The following is a 23,660-nucleotide window of genomic DNA, read 5'->3' as shown; positions in this document are numbered from 1 at the left end:
AGAAAATTGTATAAAAATTCAATTAATCTCCCTACTTTTATCCCATTTCCACCAAGTTTCCTTGCCTTATGTGGGAGAAGGGGCAAGCGCTTGAAAAACAGGCATGCACACACATACAAGTAGATATGTATTGTTCTGAATTAAGGAATTCATTAAGGATGAATACATACAATGACATCCTTGCCGTCCAATGATCCTTTTCAATACTGTATATTATATATGATGTTTTAGCAATATTTTATTTTATATTAGTTCTGGTGTAGTGCTGTAAGATAAGCACCGGACTGCTAACTGCAGGAATGGTGGTTCAAAACGATCAGCTACCCCTGAGAAACTCTGTACAGGGTCATTATGAGTTGGAACTGACTGGACAGCACTTGACAACAGCAACAATTAGTCATTATAATAATATATGTAGTTGTTGTTGTTGTTGTTAAGTACCGTGGAGTCAGTTCCGACTCACAGTGACCCTGCACAGGGTTTCCGAGGCTGTAAATCTATACGGGAGCAGAAAGCCTCATCTTTCTCCAGTGGAACAGCTGGTAGTTTCGAACTGCTGACCTTGAGGTTCACAGTCCGATTCATAACCATTATGCTACCAGAGCTCCTTAATATATGTAGAGTCAATGCAAATTAACAATAAGTGTAGAAACTGTTGAATACAAACTTGGTTTGCTGTGTGCCCTTCCATGGAAAATAGAAAAAACTACATATAAAATAATGAAAGAAAAAAATATTTAATGACTATCTACATACCACAAGGAACTGCTGCCATAGGAAATGTGCCAAGCATGGAACTTAAACTCTAGGAAGGCATTTTCAAAAGTATAGTAGACCAGTATCTAGATAACCAGACTACAGGGAAGAAATTAGCATGTCAAAAGATAAATTCAGTTCAAATGGTGTGACGTGTGCAGTAGGTGTTGGGCTGCTAACTGCAAGGGTAGCAGTTTCAAACCATTAGCAGCTCTGTGGGAGAAAGATGAGACCATCTACTCCACTCAAGATTTACAGTCTCAAAATCCCTTTATAGGGTTACTATGAGTCTGAAGCAACTCAATGACAGTGAGTGTGTGTATGGTTCAACAATTCTAGTTCCACTGTGTGGGGTAATTTTTATAATCTATACCAAGCCATTAAACTGTTTAACTTTCCGGGAGCACATTAAGTTATTAATTTGCTAACTTCAATTTGGGTTTTCCTTGTGAAATTGTATTTAAGTTAAATGATACATTGCTCTTTTTATAAAAGACAAGACAATTTCACATTTTATAAATTGCTATGTATCAGAATAATTCAGGAGTGACTGTCCCCTGTCATTGTTGTTAAGTGACATTGAGTTGGTTCCGATGTATAGCAACCCAGCATAGGTGGGTTTGAACCACCAACCTTGTGACTAGCAGTTCAATGCTTACCCTACAGTGCCACACCACATGCCATTTTACCTTTCAACATATATTTTGAGGACACTGCATTGGAATTTCTTAAGTATGTTATAAAATAGTGTTTACTTTTACCCTTTACCTCTTGTGTGTGTGATGCTCATATATTTACCTATTTATATTTATATACACATATACTATACACGCATTCAGTTCATATTAAAGCTAAGCAGTTCATATAAAGACTAAGGTATGAACTTTCACGCACTACTACATAAGTACCAAAATTTGGCTTAAAAGTAAGAATTTCATATTATACCTGCCAAAAAAGCATTTAAGAAACTGAAAATAATAGTTTTACATGTTCTAGGTACAAAGCCACCTCAAATAAGAACTTTATTTTTATGGAAATGTATCTCTTGACAATCTAATAAAAAAGATGCATGATTGAAAAAGATAAAAAAACAAACACCCATTTTTAAGTGCTGTCGAGTCAGTTCTGGCTCATAATGATCCTGACCCTATACAGAGTCTCTGAGAAGCGGCTGATAAGTTTGAAACACCAGCCTTGCAATTCAAACTGACCCTGAAGTCGAGTGCATATCCTACAGTACCAAGACTGTATACCAAGACTCCAGGCATCAATATAGAATGCAAATCATTAATAAGTGTTATATTACCATTTTAACCCCTACAAACATATTTTAATTTTTTTTATCCTCAAGAAAATGAAATAATAATTAGTTCCATCTTGTATTTTATTCCCTTCATTTACATGTTTATTCTTACTACTATATTGAGCTCCTTCAAGTCAGGAAATTCATATTATACATTTCCACAGATCTGAGGCAAGGCTCCTCATTGCTGTTACTCAATATTTACTGACATGTTTCACAGAATGTACTCTTTTTTTAATGTTGATTCTAAGAATGACTCTAATACCATTAATTGAACAAATATTTAAATGAAAGTCTCAATGTGTTAGAAACTGGTTTTGGGAATACGGCAGTAAACAAAACAGACAAAACTCTCAGTATTATTAAGTTTACAGTCCACTGGGAAGACAGAGAATGTAAGTAACCTGTCTGCTGGTAGTAAGTGCAATGAAAATAAACAGTAAAAGATTAAAGGAAATTGGGTAGGTTGTATTGGGTGATGTGGAGGCAATTTTAAATCAAGTGATCAGGAAAAACCACACTAAGATGTGAAAGAACTGAGGGAGGAAGCACAGCCATGGGCAGCCATGAGGAAAGAGTGTTTCAGATAGAGAAAATACCAAATGCTGAGATCCTGAGGTAAGAGTGTGTCAAATGTGTTAAGGAGTAAGCACAAAGCTAGTGTGGCTGATGTAGGTCAAGCAGTAGTTAAGTAAGTATGTCGATAAGAATCAGAGAGACAAAGAAGGGCCAGATTCTGTAGAAAGGGTCAGCAAACTTTTGCTGTAAGGGGCCAGATAATAAATACTTAACATTTTTTAGCCATATGCAATCTGTCTCGCATATTATTCTTCCCCTCCCCAACTCTTTAAAAATGTAAAAATCGTGCTTGGCTTCCAGGTCATACAAAAACAGGCCACACAGGTAGGCTGTAGAGTTTGCCAATCCCTGCTGTAGGCAAAATGTTTTGCTTCAGAAGGCAATCCCTTGGTATCACACATACAAAGGGAGAGCTCATAAAAACTAATACAAATAAGGTTAACCTAATAAAAATTCCAGTTTCTCTTAACTAAAGCTACACATTTGTTCATAATAGAATGTGAAAGCAGTATGCATTCTGAACCCAATTATTAAATTTTCAGAAAGAACTGGCTTTCATTTATCCATTTAGCAAATATTTACTAAATGCCTACCAGGTGACACACAGTTCTACGGAAAAGACTAGAATACTTAACAAGACAAGCAAGGTTCCAGCCCTCAGAGAAGTTCTTTTTGAAAAGGAGAGGCAGACAAAAGAACACTAACAAACAAATATGTCAGAAAGTGATGAAGCCAACATCATTCCCATGGATGTGGAATTGATTCTAACTTATAGTGAGGGACCCTAGAGGACTGACTAGAACTGCTTCACAGGGTTTTCAAGGCAAAGGTGTCAGTTTGAAGACTTAGGTGCGCCTGACCCAAGCCATGGTATTTTTACTCATCTCATATGCATGTGAAAGCTGGACAGTGAATAAGGAAGACTGCAGAAGAATTGATGCTTTTGAGTTATGGTGTCAGAGGACAATATTGAAAGCACCATGGGCTGCCAAAAAAACAAACAGTTATGTACAGGAAGAAGTGCAGCCAGGGTGCTCCTTGGAGGCCCAGATGGCCAAATTTCGTCTCTCATACTTCGGACATATTGTCAGGAGGGACCAGGCAAAGTGGCAGCATCAACGGGCTCAAAACATGGCAACAATTGTGAGGTTGGTCCAGGACCAGGCAGTGTTTTGTTCTGTTGTGCATAGAGTCGCTTTGAGTCAGTACTGACTCGATGGCACCTAACAACAACAAACAACAGTCTTATGGATGGGAGAAAGATGAGGCTTTCTGCTCACACAAAGATGTTTTAAAAGCTCCAGGAATCCTATATAGGGTCACTATGAGTCAGAATCGATTTGACAGCACTTAACAAAAAAAAAAAAAAATGTTTATGAAAGCAGACTACTAAATCTTCCTCTTGTGGAAGAGCTGGGGTCTGTCTGGTTTACAACTGAGTGCTTAATTACTGAGCCATGAGGTACACTGAAAAAAAATAAAAGAGGCTGTAGAATGGAAATACTGGGTGTGACAGGGACAGTGCATTTTAGTTACAATAGTCAGGGAAGACATCACTGAGGAACTGCCATGGAGGATGTGAAAAAGTGAGTCATGTAAAAATCTGGGGAAGAGGTGGAGGGAGCCACAGTACAAATGCTTTGAGGCTAGAAACAGTTTAGTAAATATGGGTGTAGCACTGTAGGATGAGCAAAGGACGGCTAACCACAAGGTTAGTGACACGGAACCAACTCAAGGGTACTTAACAACAAAATGGGGAATGGAAGCTTGGACACATGTGGCAAGAGGTTACATGGTACAGAGTCTTGTCAAGCATGGTAGAATTTGGGTGTGATTCTGAATATTGTGAGAGAGCATAGTAGGATTTTTAAGCAAGGAGTGACAACTACTCTAAAGTTTAAAAACTTCAGTCTAGCTGTTTAGAGATGAGATTTGTAATATGGGGGTTGCAAAAAGTTTGTCGGAAAACTCTATTATCATTTAATTCCATTTTCCCATGAATTTTTTAAAGCCCCTTCATATATGCAAAATAAAGAAGAAAGAATAGGACTGAGAATACAGCCAGGTGAAGGTCTAGACGAATGACGGTTGAACCAGAAATGACAGTGAGAGGAGTGACAATTAGAGGAAAAAAGAAAAATCACATGTTAGATATACCAACGGAAAACAGTGTTCCAAGTGTTCAGAATAATGTATAGATTAATGCTGAAGGGTAAAGCAAGACAGGGACAGAGAAATGATTTTGGGAACTGACAATATGGGTATTACTGATAATTCTGATAAGATGCTGTTTCAGAGCAGTGATAAAAACAGAAACCTAATTAGACAAACCCAAGAACAGTGAGGAAATGCAGGTAACAATTGCTTCTTCTTTCACAAGTTTTGCTGAGAAGTGGAAAGAAAAATGAGTTGGTAGCTAGAAGAGGAAGAGGGGACTACTAAAGGCATGTTACTATGTTAGTGATAATGAACCAGGAGAGAACTAAGTTTCTAAAACAAAGACAAATTTGAGGGCAGAGTATCCTTGAGTGGAGGAATCTGAAAAGGAAGACAAAAATGTTAGACTTGAAATTTCATAGAAATGATAACACTATTGTACAAGAAGAAGCAAAAGTACACAAGTACAGAAGTAAATAAGTTGTAGATTTCATGTTAGAAATATGGTGAGTAGCAACTGAAAAAAGACTGGGCTTAATGGTCAGAAAGAGACTGTCGGAAACAAAGATTAGGGCACTCAGACACCCTTCAGGTCTGGAATGAAAGTCAACTTCATGGCCCAAGTTTCAACCAAGCAATGGGGATGGGGTGGAGGTGGGGCAGGCAACAACAGTAGGCGATGCAAGCTCACCATGAATGGTCAACTATTCAAGATCAAAAGGACAATATTTATCTGGGGGCAAGGCTCAGAGAGGTTAGAAAGGAAGATGGAATGTAAATAGAAACCCCAGGGAAGAAGTGGGATAACTGTTGTTACATGAAGGGGTCTGCAATCACTGAGATGAAACAAAGCTTGTGATTTGTTGGATGCAAAACTGATGATACTGCTCTATAAACCTTCACTCAATTCACAATTAAATGTTAAAAAATAAAAGAAAAAGTGGTTATTAAATATAGAACCAGGTAAGGAAGGAAATGGGAAAATAAGAGGTTAAAAGAAAAAAAAGACAGGTTGCTTATCAGAAATCCAAAAAGGTCAAAGAACTGTTGCAGTGGTAAAGTAGAGTAAATGAACTGGAAGGATAGGAGGTGGTGGGTCAGAGTTATGTAGTACTTTTCAGTATTACCAAATGATGGTGAGGAATTTCTGACAGATGACATTCTACTCCAAAGACTTAAATATTTAGGAAAGGAAAGAAGCAGAATTTATTTTACCTAGGAAAACTATACAATTCCCCAAATCACAAAAATGACACTGCCTACAATGGGGATGGGGTGAAGAAAAAGAATCTATTATTATATGGCCTCATAAAATTTGTAGAACTGCATTTCTAAAATATTCTTTGCTTGTTTCCCAAAGTATTTAACGAATCCAGCTTTCCTAATGTATTCAAAATCAATTCATAAAACTGGAGTGGGAGGGTAGACTAAAGCTATGACACAATGCTAGGACCATATTGTGCTGACAAATTTGATGGTGCCATAGAGAAAGAGAGAACCAAAGAAAACTGTCTTAAAACAAAACATTTTGGATTTATGACAATAAATACATTGTCTTTTTTTGTTGTTTTACTTTCTCTCTTAAAAAAGAAAAGGGATAGGGAACTCCACTTTGTGTTACTTGCTTCTGGATTTCTCTGATTTATTCATAATCATAGAGAAAAGCATCAAGGATTCTAATAGGAGTATCCACTTAAGTATAATCTTAATATCTATCACTGTCTAAAACAGGACAAGCACTTTTAGGCTGTTGAATAAAATTTTGGTATTAAGGGAAATAAACAAACTTAACATATCATATATGCCTTTTTAATTTTACTCTTCTTAACACTACTACTTCATTTACTTCTCTTCTTCCTTTCAATTTTTAGGGTTTTGTACGCCTCCCACAGAATCAATCCAAGGTCTGACTCCTTTTGTTGGATGTCATACCCCCGGAGGTTGCTGGGGAGAGTATTACACTAGCATGAACAGGACACTGGAATAACCTATGTGACTTATTATTTCCTGCTACCTCGTTTACGCCTTTCCAAGTGAAAAGTCCTTTTGTAAATATTGTTCCATTTACATTCTTCCCCCTAAGCTATATAAATGATGAATGTTGTAAATTCTATACTTTAATCACATTGCACACAAAGGTAAATTAAGATGTATATATGCTGAAATAGTACATCGTCCATGTAATTTTACAGGGCTCAGTTTAAAAACTAATTTAAAATGGGAAATTCAACTGTAACAGGAATCACATCTGACTCAGTGACCCTGTATATGGTTCTGAGGAGTGGCTGGAGGATTTGAACAGTTGACTTGTGGCTAGCAGTCCAATGCTTATCCTACAGCACCACACCAGGATTCCAAATAAATAATATTCTGGGTACAAATAAAGTTAGTGATCAGGAAATGACATAAGAAGTTTTCTGTAGTCCAACTATTTGAAAACTTCTAAGTCAACCTAGTAGAAGACTAATAATCACTAAAGCATCCCAATGACTTGAAAGGAGAAAATAAAGTGAAGTCCATCCAATGTCAGTAACAAACAATAGGCCTCCAGAAAGGAAGAAAGGAAAAAGGCAGGGAAGGAGGCAAAAAAGTCTAAATTATAAATCTGAAAATGCATGTGACAATTTATTTTCATTACAAAAACATTTATATCCCACCTGCAAGGAATACTTTATAGATAAACAAGCCATGGTCCTCTAGTTGATTCTGACTCACAGCTACCCTATAGGACAGAGTTAGAACTACACTTTACCATTTCTAAGACTAAATTTTTATAGGAGCAGACCTCAACTTTTTACCTCAGAGCAGTTAGTGGGTATGAAAAACAACCAACCTTGTGACTAGCAGCCCAGTACTTAACTCACTACACTACCAGGGTCCCTTTAAAGATAGGATTCTGGTTTTATAAAAAACACAATCTGATTTGTAAAACTTTAATATGTTTTTTTAAAACATAATTAACAATACAGTTCAATTTACATTCCCCTGCTTTTTACTAGTGCTAGATTCATACTAGTAAAAAGCAGGGGAATGTAAATTGAACTGTATAGTCAATCATGTGCTAGATTCATACTGGAGTCCTGGTGTGGAACTGTGAGTTAATGCGCCAGAATGTAAAGCCACTTGAACTGCAAGGTCAGCGGTTCAAGCTCACCAGCTGCTCCTTGGAAACCCTATACAGGGTGGTCATTATGGGTCGGAACCAACTCAATGGCACTTAACAACAACAACAGATTCATACTGGCTACATAATAAAATCAAAATGATTTCTACCAATTTCTATTTTGCCCTAAAAACCTTTCTGTTGCCTTCTCTTTGCCTCTTCTACATCTACTCATTCTTCAAGATGAAGCACAAACTGCAGCATCTTGATAAAGCTTTCCAGCCCTCTGGTAAGCTCACTTCCCTGAGTTTAAAGGTCTGTATGTGGAGTACTAGTCTCCTGGTATGGCTCTGAAGGATAAGCACTCAACGGTGAGCCACAAGGTCGGCGGTTCAAATTTACTAGTTGCTCCTCGGAAATCCTATGCAAGGTCACTGTGAGTTGAAACTGACTTGACAGAACAACAACATATGGTTGAATGCTGGTGTGGCGCTGTAGGATAAGCACTGAACTGATAACCGAAAGGTTGGAGATTCAAACCCACCAGCACTCCTTGGAAACTCTATACTGGGTAGCTGAGTCAGAATCAACTAGAAGGCACTTAGCAACAACAACAATCTGGGTTATAACATAATAAAGTATAATTATAAAGAAAAATGTTTACTATATACTGTTCTTAGCTAAGGAGCTCTGGTAGCGTAGCGGTACAAATTGGGCTGCTAACCTCAACGTCAGCACTTTGTAACTACCAGTGGTTCCACAGGAGAAAGATGAGGCTTTTTGCTCCCGTAAAGAATTACAGCCTTGGAAACCCTATACAGGGTCACTATGAGTCGCAACCGACTCCACAGCATGTAACAACAAAAATTCATAAGCTATAATAGTTCAAATATACAAATATTAAATACAGACTTTATAAATTAAATACATAATGAAATTAAAATTATTGATACTAATGTAATAAGCGGAGTCCTGGTATAGTGCTGTGGATTAATGCACTGAACCGCAAGGTCGATGCGTTCAAGCTCACTAGCTATTCCTCAGAAACCCTATACAGGGTCACTATGACTGTACTTAACAACAACAACAATGTAATACGGAATTAGATCACTGCTTACAATGTAATCTTTGTGCTTAATATTATGGTCCAAGTTATTTTAGATCCTAAGAAGATTCAATTATCCAAGAACTCTGTCATATTCCTCAAAAAAACCTTTTCTTTATAAACTGTCTTATAGCCTTACTTGTTTGGTATAAAACATAAAAGGCTCATTAGGTATCAGGCCCAACATTTGTTCTTTTTCACTGGTCTCTAACAATTATAATAATAATATAGAGGACAACAAGATCATAACCATAAATGTGTTTGATGAAATTGGATATGATCTTTCACAGTAAGATATTCACTCATGAGCCTGATTTCACATATAAATATGTCCTGACTGCCATTGAAATGAAAATAAAAATTTGCATAGTGAACTTTTAAATCTTAGACTATGTTTAATGGTTCCCCATGTAGATGATGACCCATAGTGAAAATAAAATGAGAAATTAAAAGCAAAGGTTTTAAAGATTAGAGAATTCTGGATACGGGATATAACAACAACAGTTATATATAGCTCCTCAGTCATTAGCTAAATAGTTCTTAGACTCTTATAGCCTTTTTTTTTTTTTTGACTCTTACGGATTTAAAAATTTTTGAAATGGGACTAATGCCCAACAATCAGAAAGTTGTTTAAAGGAGTAAATAAGATAATGTAAGGCAAATGCTTGGCACAGAAGGTATGGCAGATGGCATGAGTCTAGGAACATTCTCTCACTATAATTCCTTATTATATTTTAATATAAAATTTAAATATATAAAACCTCCGTATCTTCAGCTCCAGAGAATCATGGAATATGCTTACTGTTTTCTCTCTTTGTGGAGACAGTAGGGTATTTCACTTTATGTGTTCTATGTTTAAATCTACGTCCAATATTAGCTAGATACAGGATTATAATAACCCTCATAAATTATGCCAAACACTTTAATGTTTACCACCTCATTATTTTATCATTTTACTAAAAATATTTTTATGAGGTTTTATTAACAACACTTCATAAATGACAAGTTCAAACCTTCAAAAGAACTTTAGTAATGAGCCTCAAATCATATAAGTGATACTCAGCCTTTGTTCTGACTGCAGCTGCTTGCTATGCCTTCACCTTTTTACTTTACTAGTGATGAGCAGAAATGGCTTGCTTGATAAGTTCGTTGACACTAAATATTGCATGAAGATGGCTTATATAATACATAAAAAGAAATCTAAGGGCTGGAAACCCATTGCTCTACAGAGCTGTGACCTTTACCAGGATTTCACTGATATGGTTAATTGCAGTTTCCTTTGTTCCTAAGAAATTTCATTCTTAAATGTGTTTTTTTATTTCTTACTGAAAGGGCAGCACATCCAACAATAAAAGTTTCTTAGCATTCATATGTTTATTCATTTTATGTTTTTCAACTGACATCTTCTCAAAGTGGGCTTCAACTCTAAGGCTACTAGCATTTCTCTATGTTTGTCTAATTAAAAGCTACCGTTTTCTCTCCACTTGCAACGAAGAGTGTGGAAGAACAAGCCTTTGGCTCTTACATCAAATTTCCAGCTTCATTTCTATTAGACAGTGAATGTGAAAGTGCATTTATAAGCGATTAGATACTACATAAATATAAGGCATTTTCATTATTTTTTACAGTAGTGGGCAACCAAAAAGTAGTTAAAGGAAAAAGTTGTTTAGCCAGGAGGAAGTTGTTAGCTGCTGTCAAGTTGGTATAAACTCATCATGATCCATGCACAACAGATGAAAACTGCCCAATCTGCATCCTATCATGCTTAGTTGAAAATCAGACTATTATGATCCACAGGGTTTTCACTGGCTTACTTTCAAAAATAGGTCATCAGGACTTTTTCTCCTAAAAAAATCTGAGACTAGAAACTCCCCTGAAACCTGTTCAGCAACAAAGACTCAACTGACAGACAGGAGGTGGCAGCACGTAAGGTGCATCTGCAGGAAACTGAATTCAGGTGTATTGCATGGAAAATGAAAAATTTATCATTTATCAATTTTACATCAAGAGAAAAATTATCAAATTACCTCAACATCATATCGTTGCCAGAAAAACAGATCAAATGCTGAGGTACAAGTAAAGAAGACTAACTGTTAATGAGGTTACTGCCAACACAGAGGTTGAAGATTTAGGTCTACCCAGAAGCAACTCAGATGAAAGGTCTGGTGATGTACTTCTGAAAAACCATCCACTGAAAACACTATAGAGCACAGCTCTACTCTGACACATCTGAGCTTACCATGAGTCAGAATAGCAACTAGCTTGGTTTATTTTTTTTTATTATATATGAAAATACAGCAAATTCTAGCTGCTAGGAGAGTAGATAGAAAAGGTACCTAACCTAGTCTGCTGTAATAATCGTCCTAGAAAATCACATCTAAACTTCCTAAGGGATTAGACTGCAGAGGGAACATATGAACAGAGACTTGGAGAAAAGGAGTTTGTGTCATGTTGGAGAAAATTTTTACAGTTCACTATGACTATACTGTAATGTTGGAGGAGCAGAGAGAAAGGAAACTAAGAAAAGACAAAGTAAAATAATTCTATTACACTAACCAAGGAATTTGTCCACCACTCATCTGTCAGTTTGTCGTACTATGGTGGCTTGTGAGTTGCTGTGATTCTGAAAGCTATGCCACCGGTATTTTAAATATCAGCAGGGTCACCCATGGTGGACAGGTTTCAAATGAGCTTCCAGACAAAGAAACACTAGGAAGAAGGAGTGACAAACTATTTCCGAATATTTAGTCACTGAAAACCTTATGAATAGCAGAGAAACACTGTCAGACATAGTGCCAGAAAATGAGCCCCTAAGGTTGGAAGGCACTCAAAATGCCACTAGGGAAGAGGCACCTCCTCAAAGTAGAGTGGACCTTGATGATGTTAATGAAGTAAAGCCCGCAGGACCTTCATTTACAGATGGGGCACAACTAAAAATAAAGAGAAACAGCTGTGAACATCCATTGAAAATCGGAACATGGAATGTATGAAGTATGAATCTGGGAAAATTGGAAGTTGTCAAAAATGAAATGGAACGCATAAACATCAGCATCTTAGGCATTATTGAGCTGAAATGGACTGGTATTGGCCATTTGAATCTGACAACCACATGGTTTACTATGCTGGAAATGACAAATTGAAGAAAAATAGTGATGCACTCATTGTAAAAAAAAAACATATCAAGATCAGTCATGAGGTACAACAATGCTGTCTGTGATAGGATAATACCCATGCACCTACAGGGAAGCCCAGTTAATGCCACTATTATTCAAATTTATGCACGAACCACTGAAGCCAGTGAGGATAAAATAGAAGAATTCTATCAACTTCTTCAATCTGAAATTGATCAAACATGCAATCAAGATGTATTGATCACTACTGGTGATAGGAATGCAAAGGTTGAGAGCAAAGAAGAAGGATCCATAGTTAAAAAATATGGCCTTGCTGATAGGAATGATGCTGGAGAACGCATGATAGAATTCTGCAAAATCAATGATTTGTTCATTTAAAATACCTTCTTTAGACAACATAAGAGACAAACATACACGTGGACCTCACAAGATGGAATACACAGTAATGAAATTGACTACATCTGCAGAAAGAGATGATGGAAAAGCTCCATATCATCAGTCAAAACAAGGCCAGGGGCATATTGTGGAATTACCCATATGTAAATTCAAGCTCAAGCTGAAGAAAATGAAAACAAGTCCACTAGAGCCAAAATATGACCTTGAATATATCCCACCTGAATTTTAGAGATCATCTGAAGAACAGATTTGATACACTAAAGACCAAAGAAGACCAGAACAGTGTGGGATGACATCAAGAACATCATACAGGAAGAAAACAAAAAGTCATTAAGAAGACAAGAAAGAAGAAAAAGGTCAAAATGGATGTCAGAAGAGACACTGAAACTCACTCTCCAGCATACAAATGCTAAAGCAAATGGAAGAAATGAGGAGGTCCAAGAGCTGAACAGAAAAATTTAAAGAGCAGCTCAAGAAGATAAAGCCAAATATTAAAACAAAATGTGCAAAGATCTGGAATCAGAAAACCAAAAAGGAAGAACGCGCTCAACATTTCTCAAGCTGTAGGAACTGAAGAAAAAAAAAAAAAATTCAAGCCTCGACTTTCATTATTGAAAGATTCTCTGGGCAAATGACTGAATCATGCAGAAAGCATCAAGAGAAGATGGAAGGAATACACAAAGTCACTGTACTAAAAGGAAATGGTTAATGTTCAACCATTTGTTTCAAGAGGTAGCATATGATCAAGAGACAATGACACTGAAGGAGGAAGTCCAAGGTGTACTGAAGCAATTAGCAAAGAACAAGGCATCAGGAATTGATGGAATAAAAATTGAAGTCTTTCATGAAAGTGAGGCAGCACAGGAGGCACTCACTCATGTCTGCCAAGAAATTTGGAAGACGACTATCTGGCCGACTGATTGGAAAAGATTCGTATTTGTGCCCCATTCCAAAGAGAGGTGACCCAAAGGAATGTAGAAATCATGAGACAATCTCTTTGATATCCCATGCCAGTAAAGTTTTACTTAAGGTAATACAGAAACGGATGCAAGCATACATTGACAGAGAACTTCCAGAGGTTCAAGCTGGATTCAGAAGAGGCTTTGGAACCACGGATATCATTGCTGATGTCCAATGGAGCTTGGCTGAAAGCAGAGAATATCAGAAAGATGTTTACCCATGCTTTATTGACTACGCAAAGGCTTTCGATTGTGTGGATCATGACAAGCTAAGGACAACATTGCAAGGTATGAGTATTCCAGAACACTTAATTGTGCTCATGAGGAATCTGTACGTGGACCAAGAGGCAGTTTTTCGAACAGAATATGAGAACACTGCATGCTTTAAAATTAAGAAAGATTATTGTATTCTTTTACCATACTTATTCAACCTGTATGCTGAGAAAATCATCTGAGAAGCTGGGTTCTATGAAGAAAAATGTGGCATCAGGATTGGAGGAAGTGCTTTCATGTCAGTTCTGATTCACAGTGAACTTGTAAAGGGCTTCCTAGAAGCAGCTTTTGAGTTTGAACTGCCAACTTCGCAGTTAGCATAGTATCCGATACCTAAAGTAAGTTGTGGAGTCCTGGTGTGGTACCGTGGGTTAATGCGGCAGACTGCAAAGCCATCTGAACTGCAGGGTTGGTGGTTCAAGCTCACCAGCTGTTCTTTGGAAACCCTACACAGGGTCGCTATTGGTTGGGATCAACTCGACGCCACTAAACAACAACAAAGTAAGTTGTATGAAAGAGATTTCCTTGAGCAAGGCTGGAAATGTATTAATCAGCGGGCAAGAAGTATAATAAATAATGTATTCAAAAACAGAGGAACATCCCATACAATAAGTTGTAAGTGGTGGAGCAGTGACAATTCACAACTAACTCTAAAGGCAAGGTATCACAAACTTTGTCATATGAAACCACCAATTTTTTCAATGCATGATTTTCAGCATTATTAATGACGTGGACAATACTATAATCAACCTGAACCAAGCATATCAATGTTCTTCTTAGGTGCCATGTGTCTTTGTGTGAGCTATTATTTGGAAAACCACTTGTCAATATTATTACTCGAAAGAAAACACACTCTTGAATAATAATGTTGTTTAAGAATGCCAAAGGAGATTAAAAAATCCTATTAACAACAGCCATTCATTTTCCAAGACTATAAATTCTTGCAAATGAGCAAAACTCCTTGCAAATGGATCTTGTTGTTGTTAAAATGCCATAGAGTTGGTTCTGACTCATAGTGATCCCATGGAGTTTCCAAGGCTGCAAATCTTTACTGGAGCAGAAAGCCTTATCTTTCTCCTGTGGCAGAGATGGTGGGTTTGAACTGCTGACCTTGTGGATAATAGTCTAATGCTTATTCTACAGCGCTACCAGTGCTCCTAATGCTTCTATCTGCATTAAATTCCAATACAGAATACAGAGAAGCTGTACTTTGTTCTTACAATCTACAGCCAAGATGATCTTTACCACTGGAAGAAACAAAACCAGTTTAATTTTTGCATTCCTTGGACGACAAACATATTTAGAATTAATAGCATTTGGTGTGGCACTGTGGGTTAATGCGCTGGAGTGCAAAGTCAGTTTGAACTGTAAGGCTGGCAGTTCTAGCTTACCAGCCACTCCTCAGAAACCCTATACAGGGTCGATATGAGTCAGAACTGACTCGATGGCACTTAACAACAACAACTATTATGGACTCTTGGCGTGGTGCTGTAGGTTCAGCACTGGACTACAAACCACATAGTGGGCAATTCAAATTTACCAGCTGCTACCTGGAAAACATATTCAAGGTCATGATGAGTCAGAACCAACTTCATGGCACTAACAACAACCATATAATAAAAAAGATTAAACGTACCAGCTAATAATAATATAACAGACCTAACTCTAACACAAATAATTATATATATATACCAATAATTTCCATGAATGAACTCTTCTGGAGCGCTTCATAGGTTATTATTTAGAGAGATTGAGACCAGTATCAGTCATAAAAAGTACAACGTATAGGACAAAGTAATAAAATGTTCCACCAAAAATATGAACCAACTTTATTAAACTTAAGTCAGAGATCAACATTCTCTAAAAACAAGGCAAAAGACTTTATGGTATTTTTCTACTAAAGCTTACAGACTTCAAAATACTTACATTAGATTTCTTAAATTGTATTCATACTGTGGAGAACATGAAAAAAAAAAAAAAATCGCTCCGAAAATATACTATTCATGCTCCTATTCTTATTGCAAAATCTACAAGACGTCTTAAAAAATAAATACAGCTTATGTGAAGTAGAGGTACTAAAAAACTGTAAACACAACTAAGTCTTTGGTGGTAACAATGCAGAAGAATCCCCTCTATGAATTATATTAGCAATAATAAGTTATGAAAACTGGGTTTTTGTTTTGTTCCAAAATATATACACTCTACCAAAATTCCTTATTTTCAGACGAGTCACACAAAGGTAAGGGGATCTTAAGAAAAAAAGGGTAAGGGGATCTTTTCAGAAATAATGTTTAGGACCTTAATTTAAACATCTCCTGGTATGGAGCTTTAGGATCAGCAGTGGACTGAAAACCATGAGGTCAGCAGTTCAAAACCATCAGCTAGTCTTCAGAAACCCTATACAGGGTTGCTATGAGTCAGAGTCAACTGGACAGCACTTAACAGTATCAAAGCATAAGAAAAAGTGAAATTTCAGAGTGTGGAAATAGGATAGCAAACCTCTTTATGACAAAGTCTACATCATCTTTCTACATATAAAACAAATTTTAGTACCTCAAAAAATAAGTGGAACCTAAGACAGAGCCATTGCCATGCTGCAATGTGTTTCAATGACGTGTAAGACGGAGGAATTCGCACTGACCGCCTAAGACAGGCAGCGTCCCTTAAACAAATAATAAATAAGGGGGAATCTGTGGCAGACAGCGCAGACCCGGTCAGGAGCTCAAGACCCTGTGGGCCCAAGCGTTGCAGACCATCCAAACCATAGGCTCTGAGGATCAGACTTTGGTCACCTAGCAGACATAGCAAACTGGCCCTCATCTGATTATTCAGTATGCTTGCTAGTAATCTCATACATGAGCCCTGGATATCCACAGATAAATGTAAAAACCTTCCCTAGAAGCCGAGACGGTAAAGTCCAAAAAGGCAAAGTTCCCCGCCCCCAACAAAAAAAAAAAAGCTAAAGAGGCTAGAGAGAAACACTGTTAACTGGTGGTATATGGAGGGGATTATAATCAATGTAATGAAACAAGTTATATGAATGGTTGAATGTGAAACTGATGATGCACCCTGTAAACTTTCACTCAATCCACAATAAAAACCTTAAATTAAAAAAAAAAAGTGGAGTTTTAAAACATCCATTTGGAAGAAATATATCTCTTTTTTCATTTTCTATATATACAATTTTATACTGGAATTCTATTTTGCACTTTCTGTTATTACTGATTTAGATCAGTAAGAATGTATGGCTTTTTTTTTTTTTTTTTTTTCTTGTATCATGAGTGCTATCCCCAACTCTTTTCATCAGTTCCGCCCAGACAGATTGGATACTACTCAGTGGAGAGTCTACTTTCCTCCGTGCCCTCTGGATCTAGGCTCCCTCTTGAAAGCTTGTAAGCCAGTCACTTCTTGCCTTTGTAGCGCCCCCTTTTGGGGTAGCCAATGTCCAAGTTGCCCATCCCTGTCTACCCTGTGTACCAAATGGTTGGGAATGATCCTCGCTGTAAAGATTTGTTCCCTCTTTTGAGCTACTGCACCCAAAGGTGTAGGTCAAGTTCATCAAATTGTATCAGATTCCTCTTTTTTTCCTCTTCTTTCAGTTGACCTCTGATCATCCAGCCATTGAATCCAGGTCAAGTGGGTATTGTCTGCAAATGGGGATATTCTTGTGCGTATGCCCTCTTTTTTTATCAGCTGGATGCTTCATTCTCTGCTCTAGTCCTCTGTGGCCATGTCACTGACTGTGGGCCCAAAGAGTCCCTAGGTCTTGCCGTACTGCTGGCAAACCAGGTCTCCACCCGGGTTCACAGTAGTCTACTGAACATTGTAGGACTTAGCTCGCAGTTCCATTGCTTTTTTTCCCTCACTTCCCCTTATCGGTGACCAATGTGGTCACTAGACAGAGCACATGTCTGCTCGTGTATTCCCATAATATATGGCTTTTTAAAGAACCTGAAATTGATTACTTTAAAAATAGGCAGGTTTTCTGATTCTTTTGTGTCAGCTTCTCTAATTTACCTACTAATGAAAATGGGCAAGTTAGTTACTGTGTTCTATATTTGTGTTGTTTACCTAAAGAATGGTAACAATAAATCTCTTAATGGCAGAGAAGATTAAAAAAAAAAAAAAAAAACCCCACAAAATATGCAAAACTTCCATCATCGTACATCTGGCACAGACAAACAGCAGCAGTGTTATTTTTGCTATCGCTAGTTCTATCATTCAGCAGATTCAGAAAACAAAATCAAACTTTAAAAGGAAGGGGAGGTGGTGTAGAGGAGCGAAGGAGATTCATGATGAAAAGTCTAAGGAAAATAATTGAAAGGTTCTCATGCAAACCAACAGCCTAAGGTTACTTCCCCTCCATCAGTCATGCTGTACTTTATCCTACACTGAACGGCCAGACCAGTCCTGATGAAATGTTAATTAAATTAAAACAACTTTCCCCCCTCATTTCCCCGATGGCTCCTTTCATCTCCATTTCCCTATTAAAATCTGGTCAGTCTGATTTTTGCTCCCTGAGTACTGTCACTCTCTTATGAAGCACAGAAATGTAGTCTATTCTTTTGGTAAACCTAATACTCCTGAAATCTTATTTGCATTCATAACTAGATTTCTATACCTATCCTTCCTGGAATGAAGTTCTTTCATTTTTGTCTAAAATTTATCATTTCCTAGAACAGGGAGAAAACCTACTTCTTATGAACAAAGGAAAAGAAGCGGAGGCTAGTCATTCCCCTTCCTTCTCATCTAAGTAGCCATTTTTCCTTTTGTTAGATCATGTTAAGTATACAATGCTCTGTTACGTTTCTTGTTTTAGTGCAAGCATACTGACCTTGAGGTGAGACTGAAGAATACAGGAAATCCAGGAAGAAAATGTGAAAGAGAAAGTTAAGAGAGAGTTAGTGTGGATAATATACAGAAATAGTATTTACTCATGGACAGAGACAAAACACAAAACACAGGACTGGAGAAGGGGGAGGGGCCATATAAATTCTGCACAGATACTATTATTAATTTCAGATTTTCAATTCTCAAATATATTTTCTCATTAGATTACACCATCATATTACAATGTGAATTTCTGAAGGGAAATTTTTTTCTCTAAAATTTACCATTTCTAGGAACAGGGACAAACTCATTTCTTAAACACAAAGGAAAAGGAAGTTAGTCACTCCCTTCTCATCTAAGTAGCTAGAAGGGGCACTAAGTGATTTCACAACTTTAACCAGATTAGTAGTATATACACTACCTACTCCACTAAGAGTATTCAAGTTTTATCTGAACTCACAAACAGAAAAGCATTGTTAGTTTCAGTTACTGTATAGAACACAGAACTCTCATTTATTTGGAAGAATTTGAGTTAATGTTCTCACATGTGAAAACAGTATCAATTTTATTTTTTCTTCTTATCAGTTGATACTGCTCACTCCAAATCTTTCACAACTCCACCTAAAATGGTGTAATCTAAAAACAATAATGAACAAGAAGATAAAACTCTGTAAATATTAATTCATTCCCAATGATGCTCAGCAGGAGATGCAGAGTAGCCATGCTTATTAATATTCGTACACAGCATAAAGCCCCAGTGGTTCATTATTGCCTTGTGTAAGACAGACAGTTTCTCTTTTTAAAAATTAATCAATTTCACTGAAATGTGTATTATCCTCTAACAAGTTAGACTTGTAATCATCACAGCCATCCAGATTGTCCTCATTATCTAAATATTACTTAAGGAAAGTAGCAGGTTTATATTTTGAATACAAGCACCATTTCAATTCGTGCTTTAATGTCTTCTAAAATTTAGTGATTTGTTGCAAAAGTCTAAGTCAGAACTCAAAACAAGAAATTTAAAAAGGCATTGTGAGAATAAGATTTATTGTCTCCATTTTATAAGGTCTGTTGTCTCTAAGCGCTGTTGAGTCATTTCCGACTTACAGCAACCCTGTAATAGAGTTTCTGGAGCTTTAAATCTTAATGAGAGCAGAAAGCCTCATCTTCTTCCCAAGGATTAACTGGAGGGCTCAAACTGCGGACCTTGTAGTTCACAGTCTAGTGCTGACGATATGGAGTTGCCACACTAACATCATATAAGGTAAAGAGATGAAAGAAAGAGAAAAAACAAAAATGATGAAAGAGAACATTCACACAGTGAATGAGGGGCAGATCCAGGAAAATACAGGTCTGCTGGCACTTCACTTGGCCACACTTTATATACTCCAGGATGCTTTTATAGACATCTATGCACTTGAACAGATGTGCTGCTGTTCTGTACCCTCCAGTCAATTCCAACTCATAATGACCCTGTATAGGGTTTCCAAAAGTGTCTGGTGGTTGTTTGAACTGCCTATCTTGTGGTCAGCATTCTAGTGCTTATCCTGCAGCACCATGTAGAAAAGTGTAAAATGCTGACAATATTCACAGGCAAAAAGAGGCCAATCTCTAAGTGACTGTCCCAATGATCTTTTTTACTTTTCTTGGTTATGATGCAGTAAGTTAAAATACTTTTATAGAGTAACAATTACATTGACTAAAAGCTCCTATAGAAGCAAGGTTTTTAATAAAGATATCGATAAGTACATGAAAAAAATTACATTTCTTCCTGCCAATAGAAAGCACTCATATATTTTTTACCTATTTTATTGTTCATGAACTATGTGCTACTTTAGCATCAAACTGTAATCCTTGGGGAACAAATACAGGAGAAGAAAAATCTACACATGGAATAATTGTATGGGATTTTAATGTTTATACTCTTTAGTAAAAACTTAAGGTAGCTACTATTTAGTCACTAAATACAAGGTCCTATTAAATTATAGTAAAAAATAAAAAAACTGTCAACTTCTGTGCCCGCAAGAACTTTGTGAAGATAATAGGATTGGCTATATAAAACCTGAAAAATTTATTCTTTTAGAATGAACTCAGTGAAATTGATCAAGAAGGAAGCAGAAATACACAAGCAGCTTCCCCAGAAAGTAAGCTAAAGCAGCAGGATCAGATAAAGAATCAGTCATCAGCACTTATAGTACTTTAGCATCTTTCTCTTTCTCTTCAACATAGCTCATTCTTACTCAACTGGAAACACACATTATATTATTCCTCACAACCACTACCACTTGTAGTCATTCCTCTCCTACTCCAATTATATTAAACGTTCATCTATATTTTGGGGGCCTTTAAAATGGATAGTCACAGAGCAGAATGTGATAGGTACTTCAGGAGAAACCCAAGATAAAGTTTCCTATTTGAAAAAAGGTAAAGTTAAAATTGCTTAGACTCCCACAAACTAATAATTGGGAAGAAATTTTCAGTCAACGAGAAAATAACAAAATGCAGATAAGAAAAAAAATTTTCATCTTCCCATTTAACTTCTATCTTGTTAGAAAACAGAGAGCTACCCGATCGAAGAATAATAGATCAAACCAAAAACTGGAAATCTCAGTACTATACACTAGTTCAAGTTTGCCAATATATTTCTTTATATTGTAGTAAAATATACATAACAAAAAAATTTCCATTTAAAACATTTTAAGTATACAATTCAATGACATTAATTACATTCACCATGCTATGCAACTATCACTACTAATCATTCCTCAATTTTTTCATCATCCCAAAGAGAAACATAGACTCCTTCAACAGTAACTCTCCACTACCCCTTCCCTGGTAACCACTAATAAATAAACCAACTCCTGTCTCTATTTATTTGCCTATTCTAGATACTTCATGTAAGTGAGATCATATAGTATTTGTCCTTTTGTGTCTAACTTATTTCAATCACTGTGTTTTCAAGGTTCAATCATCATATCATTTCTGCTTATGCCCTACTAATATTCCATTGCATGCATATGAACTCCTGGTGTGGCACTGTAGGCTCAGCACTAGACTGCAAACCACAAGGTCCGGTAGTTCAAATCAACTAGCTGCTACTTGGAAATCCTATATATAGTCTCTGTGCCTCGGAACCGACTCAATGGCACTTAACAACACACCATGCATATACATTTGTTTATCCATTCGTCAGTTGATGACATTTTGGTTGTTTCCACATTTTTGTTTTTTTGGTGAATACTTCCATAAACACTAGTTTCAAATCCTTTTTCAAGTCTTCTGGGTATACATGGTCAACACATTTTAGAAGATTATGAGAATCTCAATTTTCATTACATAAAGTTTCAGAAACTTGAAAAATCTTGTTAAAAGCAAAAGCTTAAAAGGCCATAAACTTGAGCCATTAAGTTTAAGCCTAAAACTGTTCCATAATTTCTCTAAGTAACGAAGAAAAGTTCTCTTTTGTTTACACACACACACACACACACACACACACACACAAATGCTAACAGCCCAGATTAGAAACCACTCCTGACATGAGAGGAAAATTACCCTATTCCATTTGTTCAAGTACAGTTCAATGTGTTAATCTTGATCTACACAAGCACAGTATCTCTCACTTACCAAGGTTAGGTTAGAAGTTACTGCTTTAGCAATTCAGACAGCTACTTAAGGGGTTAACTACTTGGGACCTAAATTCTGAGTAAACTAGTAAGTTAAAAAATAACAGTAATAACTACAGTAACCCAGGGATCCTGGTGTGATGTTGTAGGGTATGCAAGGTCAGCAGTTCAAACCCACCAGCCGCTCTTTGTAAACCCTATACACAAGGCTTACTATGAGTTGGAGCTGGCTAAAAGGCACTTAACAGAAACAACAAAGTAATCCTAAACCTTATGAATAGATTATGTCTCACATTTAAAATTAATACAGTTGAAAAACAAAACAAACAAACAAAAAAATTAATACAGTTGTTTATAACTCAGAATATAGTTCCCATGGAAACAATATTATAAATACTGGTTAAGTTTTCTTTTAGCTACAAAACTACTACTAATAGTTAGTCTAGGTGACGTTTAGAAGAAAAAAAAATAATGGTTAGCAAGGAAGAGGAGAAATCATTTCATTAGATGACAAATTGATCATGAAAAACTGATGACTGCTTCTCCTGTCGACCTCAGAATAGTCATAGTACCAGTACAGTATCCTGCCCTGCCCTGCCCTCCCCATTCTGTATCTCTACCTACACATGGGTTCAAAGACCTAAAATGAGCTACAAGGATCCAGGATTATTTATTATTGCCTTCTACCCAAATGATTTCCCAAACATTAAGAGACCAAAGTTCATAAAGAAGTCCCTTCTCCACGATACTCTTATCTCTTGGAGCACTCTTTAATTGAGATGGCCAGCTCCTACGGTATGTTAAGTATTATTTCTACGAGCGCCCAACCAGACCTTAAGAAGTTGAAATCTTATCACTGGAATTTCTAGCTACTGAACAAGCCGTGGGAGAATGCTTCTGCTAGCATCATCTAGGATGGAAACAATAGCTGCTCTATTTCTGGAATCTTAGGCCTCTGGAGCCGAGCATTCCTTTACATTGAGTACTAACTGACACAAAGGTAAAGAATTATAAATGTAGAAAAACTGACACCTATTAGTAAAGTGACGCAAATGCCAATCCCCAAACTATCTGTTCTCTAAGAGAATATTCTAGCACATGGGAAAAGCTATTGGCCTGTCCCAAAGATCCCAAAGTGATTAGCCCTTGAATTATCTAGCTGTCTAGAGCTTTCCCTCTAGGAAGTGGGGTCATTAATGAAAACTAAACACAGGAGGTTCAAAAGGAGAAAAGAAAGAAATGACAGCAGTGGAATTGCTAGGCACAAGTCTGCTACAAGCTACTTTTGTGATATATGATCAGTCATTTAACCTTTTTGGGCCTCAAATGCCTTACCTGTATAGAAAAAAACAAAAACAAAAACAAAACCACAAAACCTTCTCACCATAAAGAAAGAAGGAGGGGGAAAAGGCATGCTGAGAGAAGGAAGATCTAAAAAGAACAAA

General features: G+C 36.8%; 1 protein-coding gene across 6 annotated transcripts in view; it reads right to left on the bottom strand.

Annotated features, from left to right (window-relative positions):
- The window catches only part of ERC1 (ELKS/RAB6-interacting/CAST family member 1), a 697,935-nt gene that overhangs the window by 432,264 nt on the left and 242,011 nt on the right, over window positions 1-23,660 (bottom strand). For 4 of the 6 annotated variants that reach the window (XM_006862715.1, XM_006862713.1, XM_006862710.1 and 1 more), the window contains one exon: window positions 18,597-18,608. The exons of the other annotated variants lie outside the window; for them this stretch is intronic. In XM_006862715.1, the coding sequence (XP_006862777.1) occupies window positions 18,597-18,608 (12 nt within the window). The remainder of the gene's footprint in view (window positions 1-18,596; window positions 18,609-23,660) is intronic. 6 annotated transcript variants of the gene reach the window in all.

The sequence above is a fragment of the Chrysochloris asiatica genome, unplaced genomic scaffold (assembly GCF_000296735.1).
Source record: "Chrysochloris asiatica unplaced genomic scaffold, ChrAsi1.0 scaffold00050, whole genome shotgun sequence".
Lineage (NCBI taxonomy): Eukaryota > Metazoa > Chordata > Mammalia > Afrosoricida > Chrysochloridae > Chrysochloris > Chrysochloris asiatica.
This window is presented reverse-complemented; position numbering and strand designations above follow the sequence as displayed.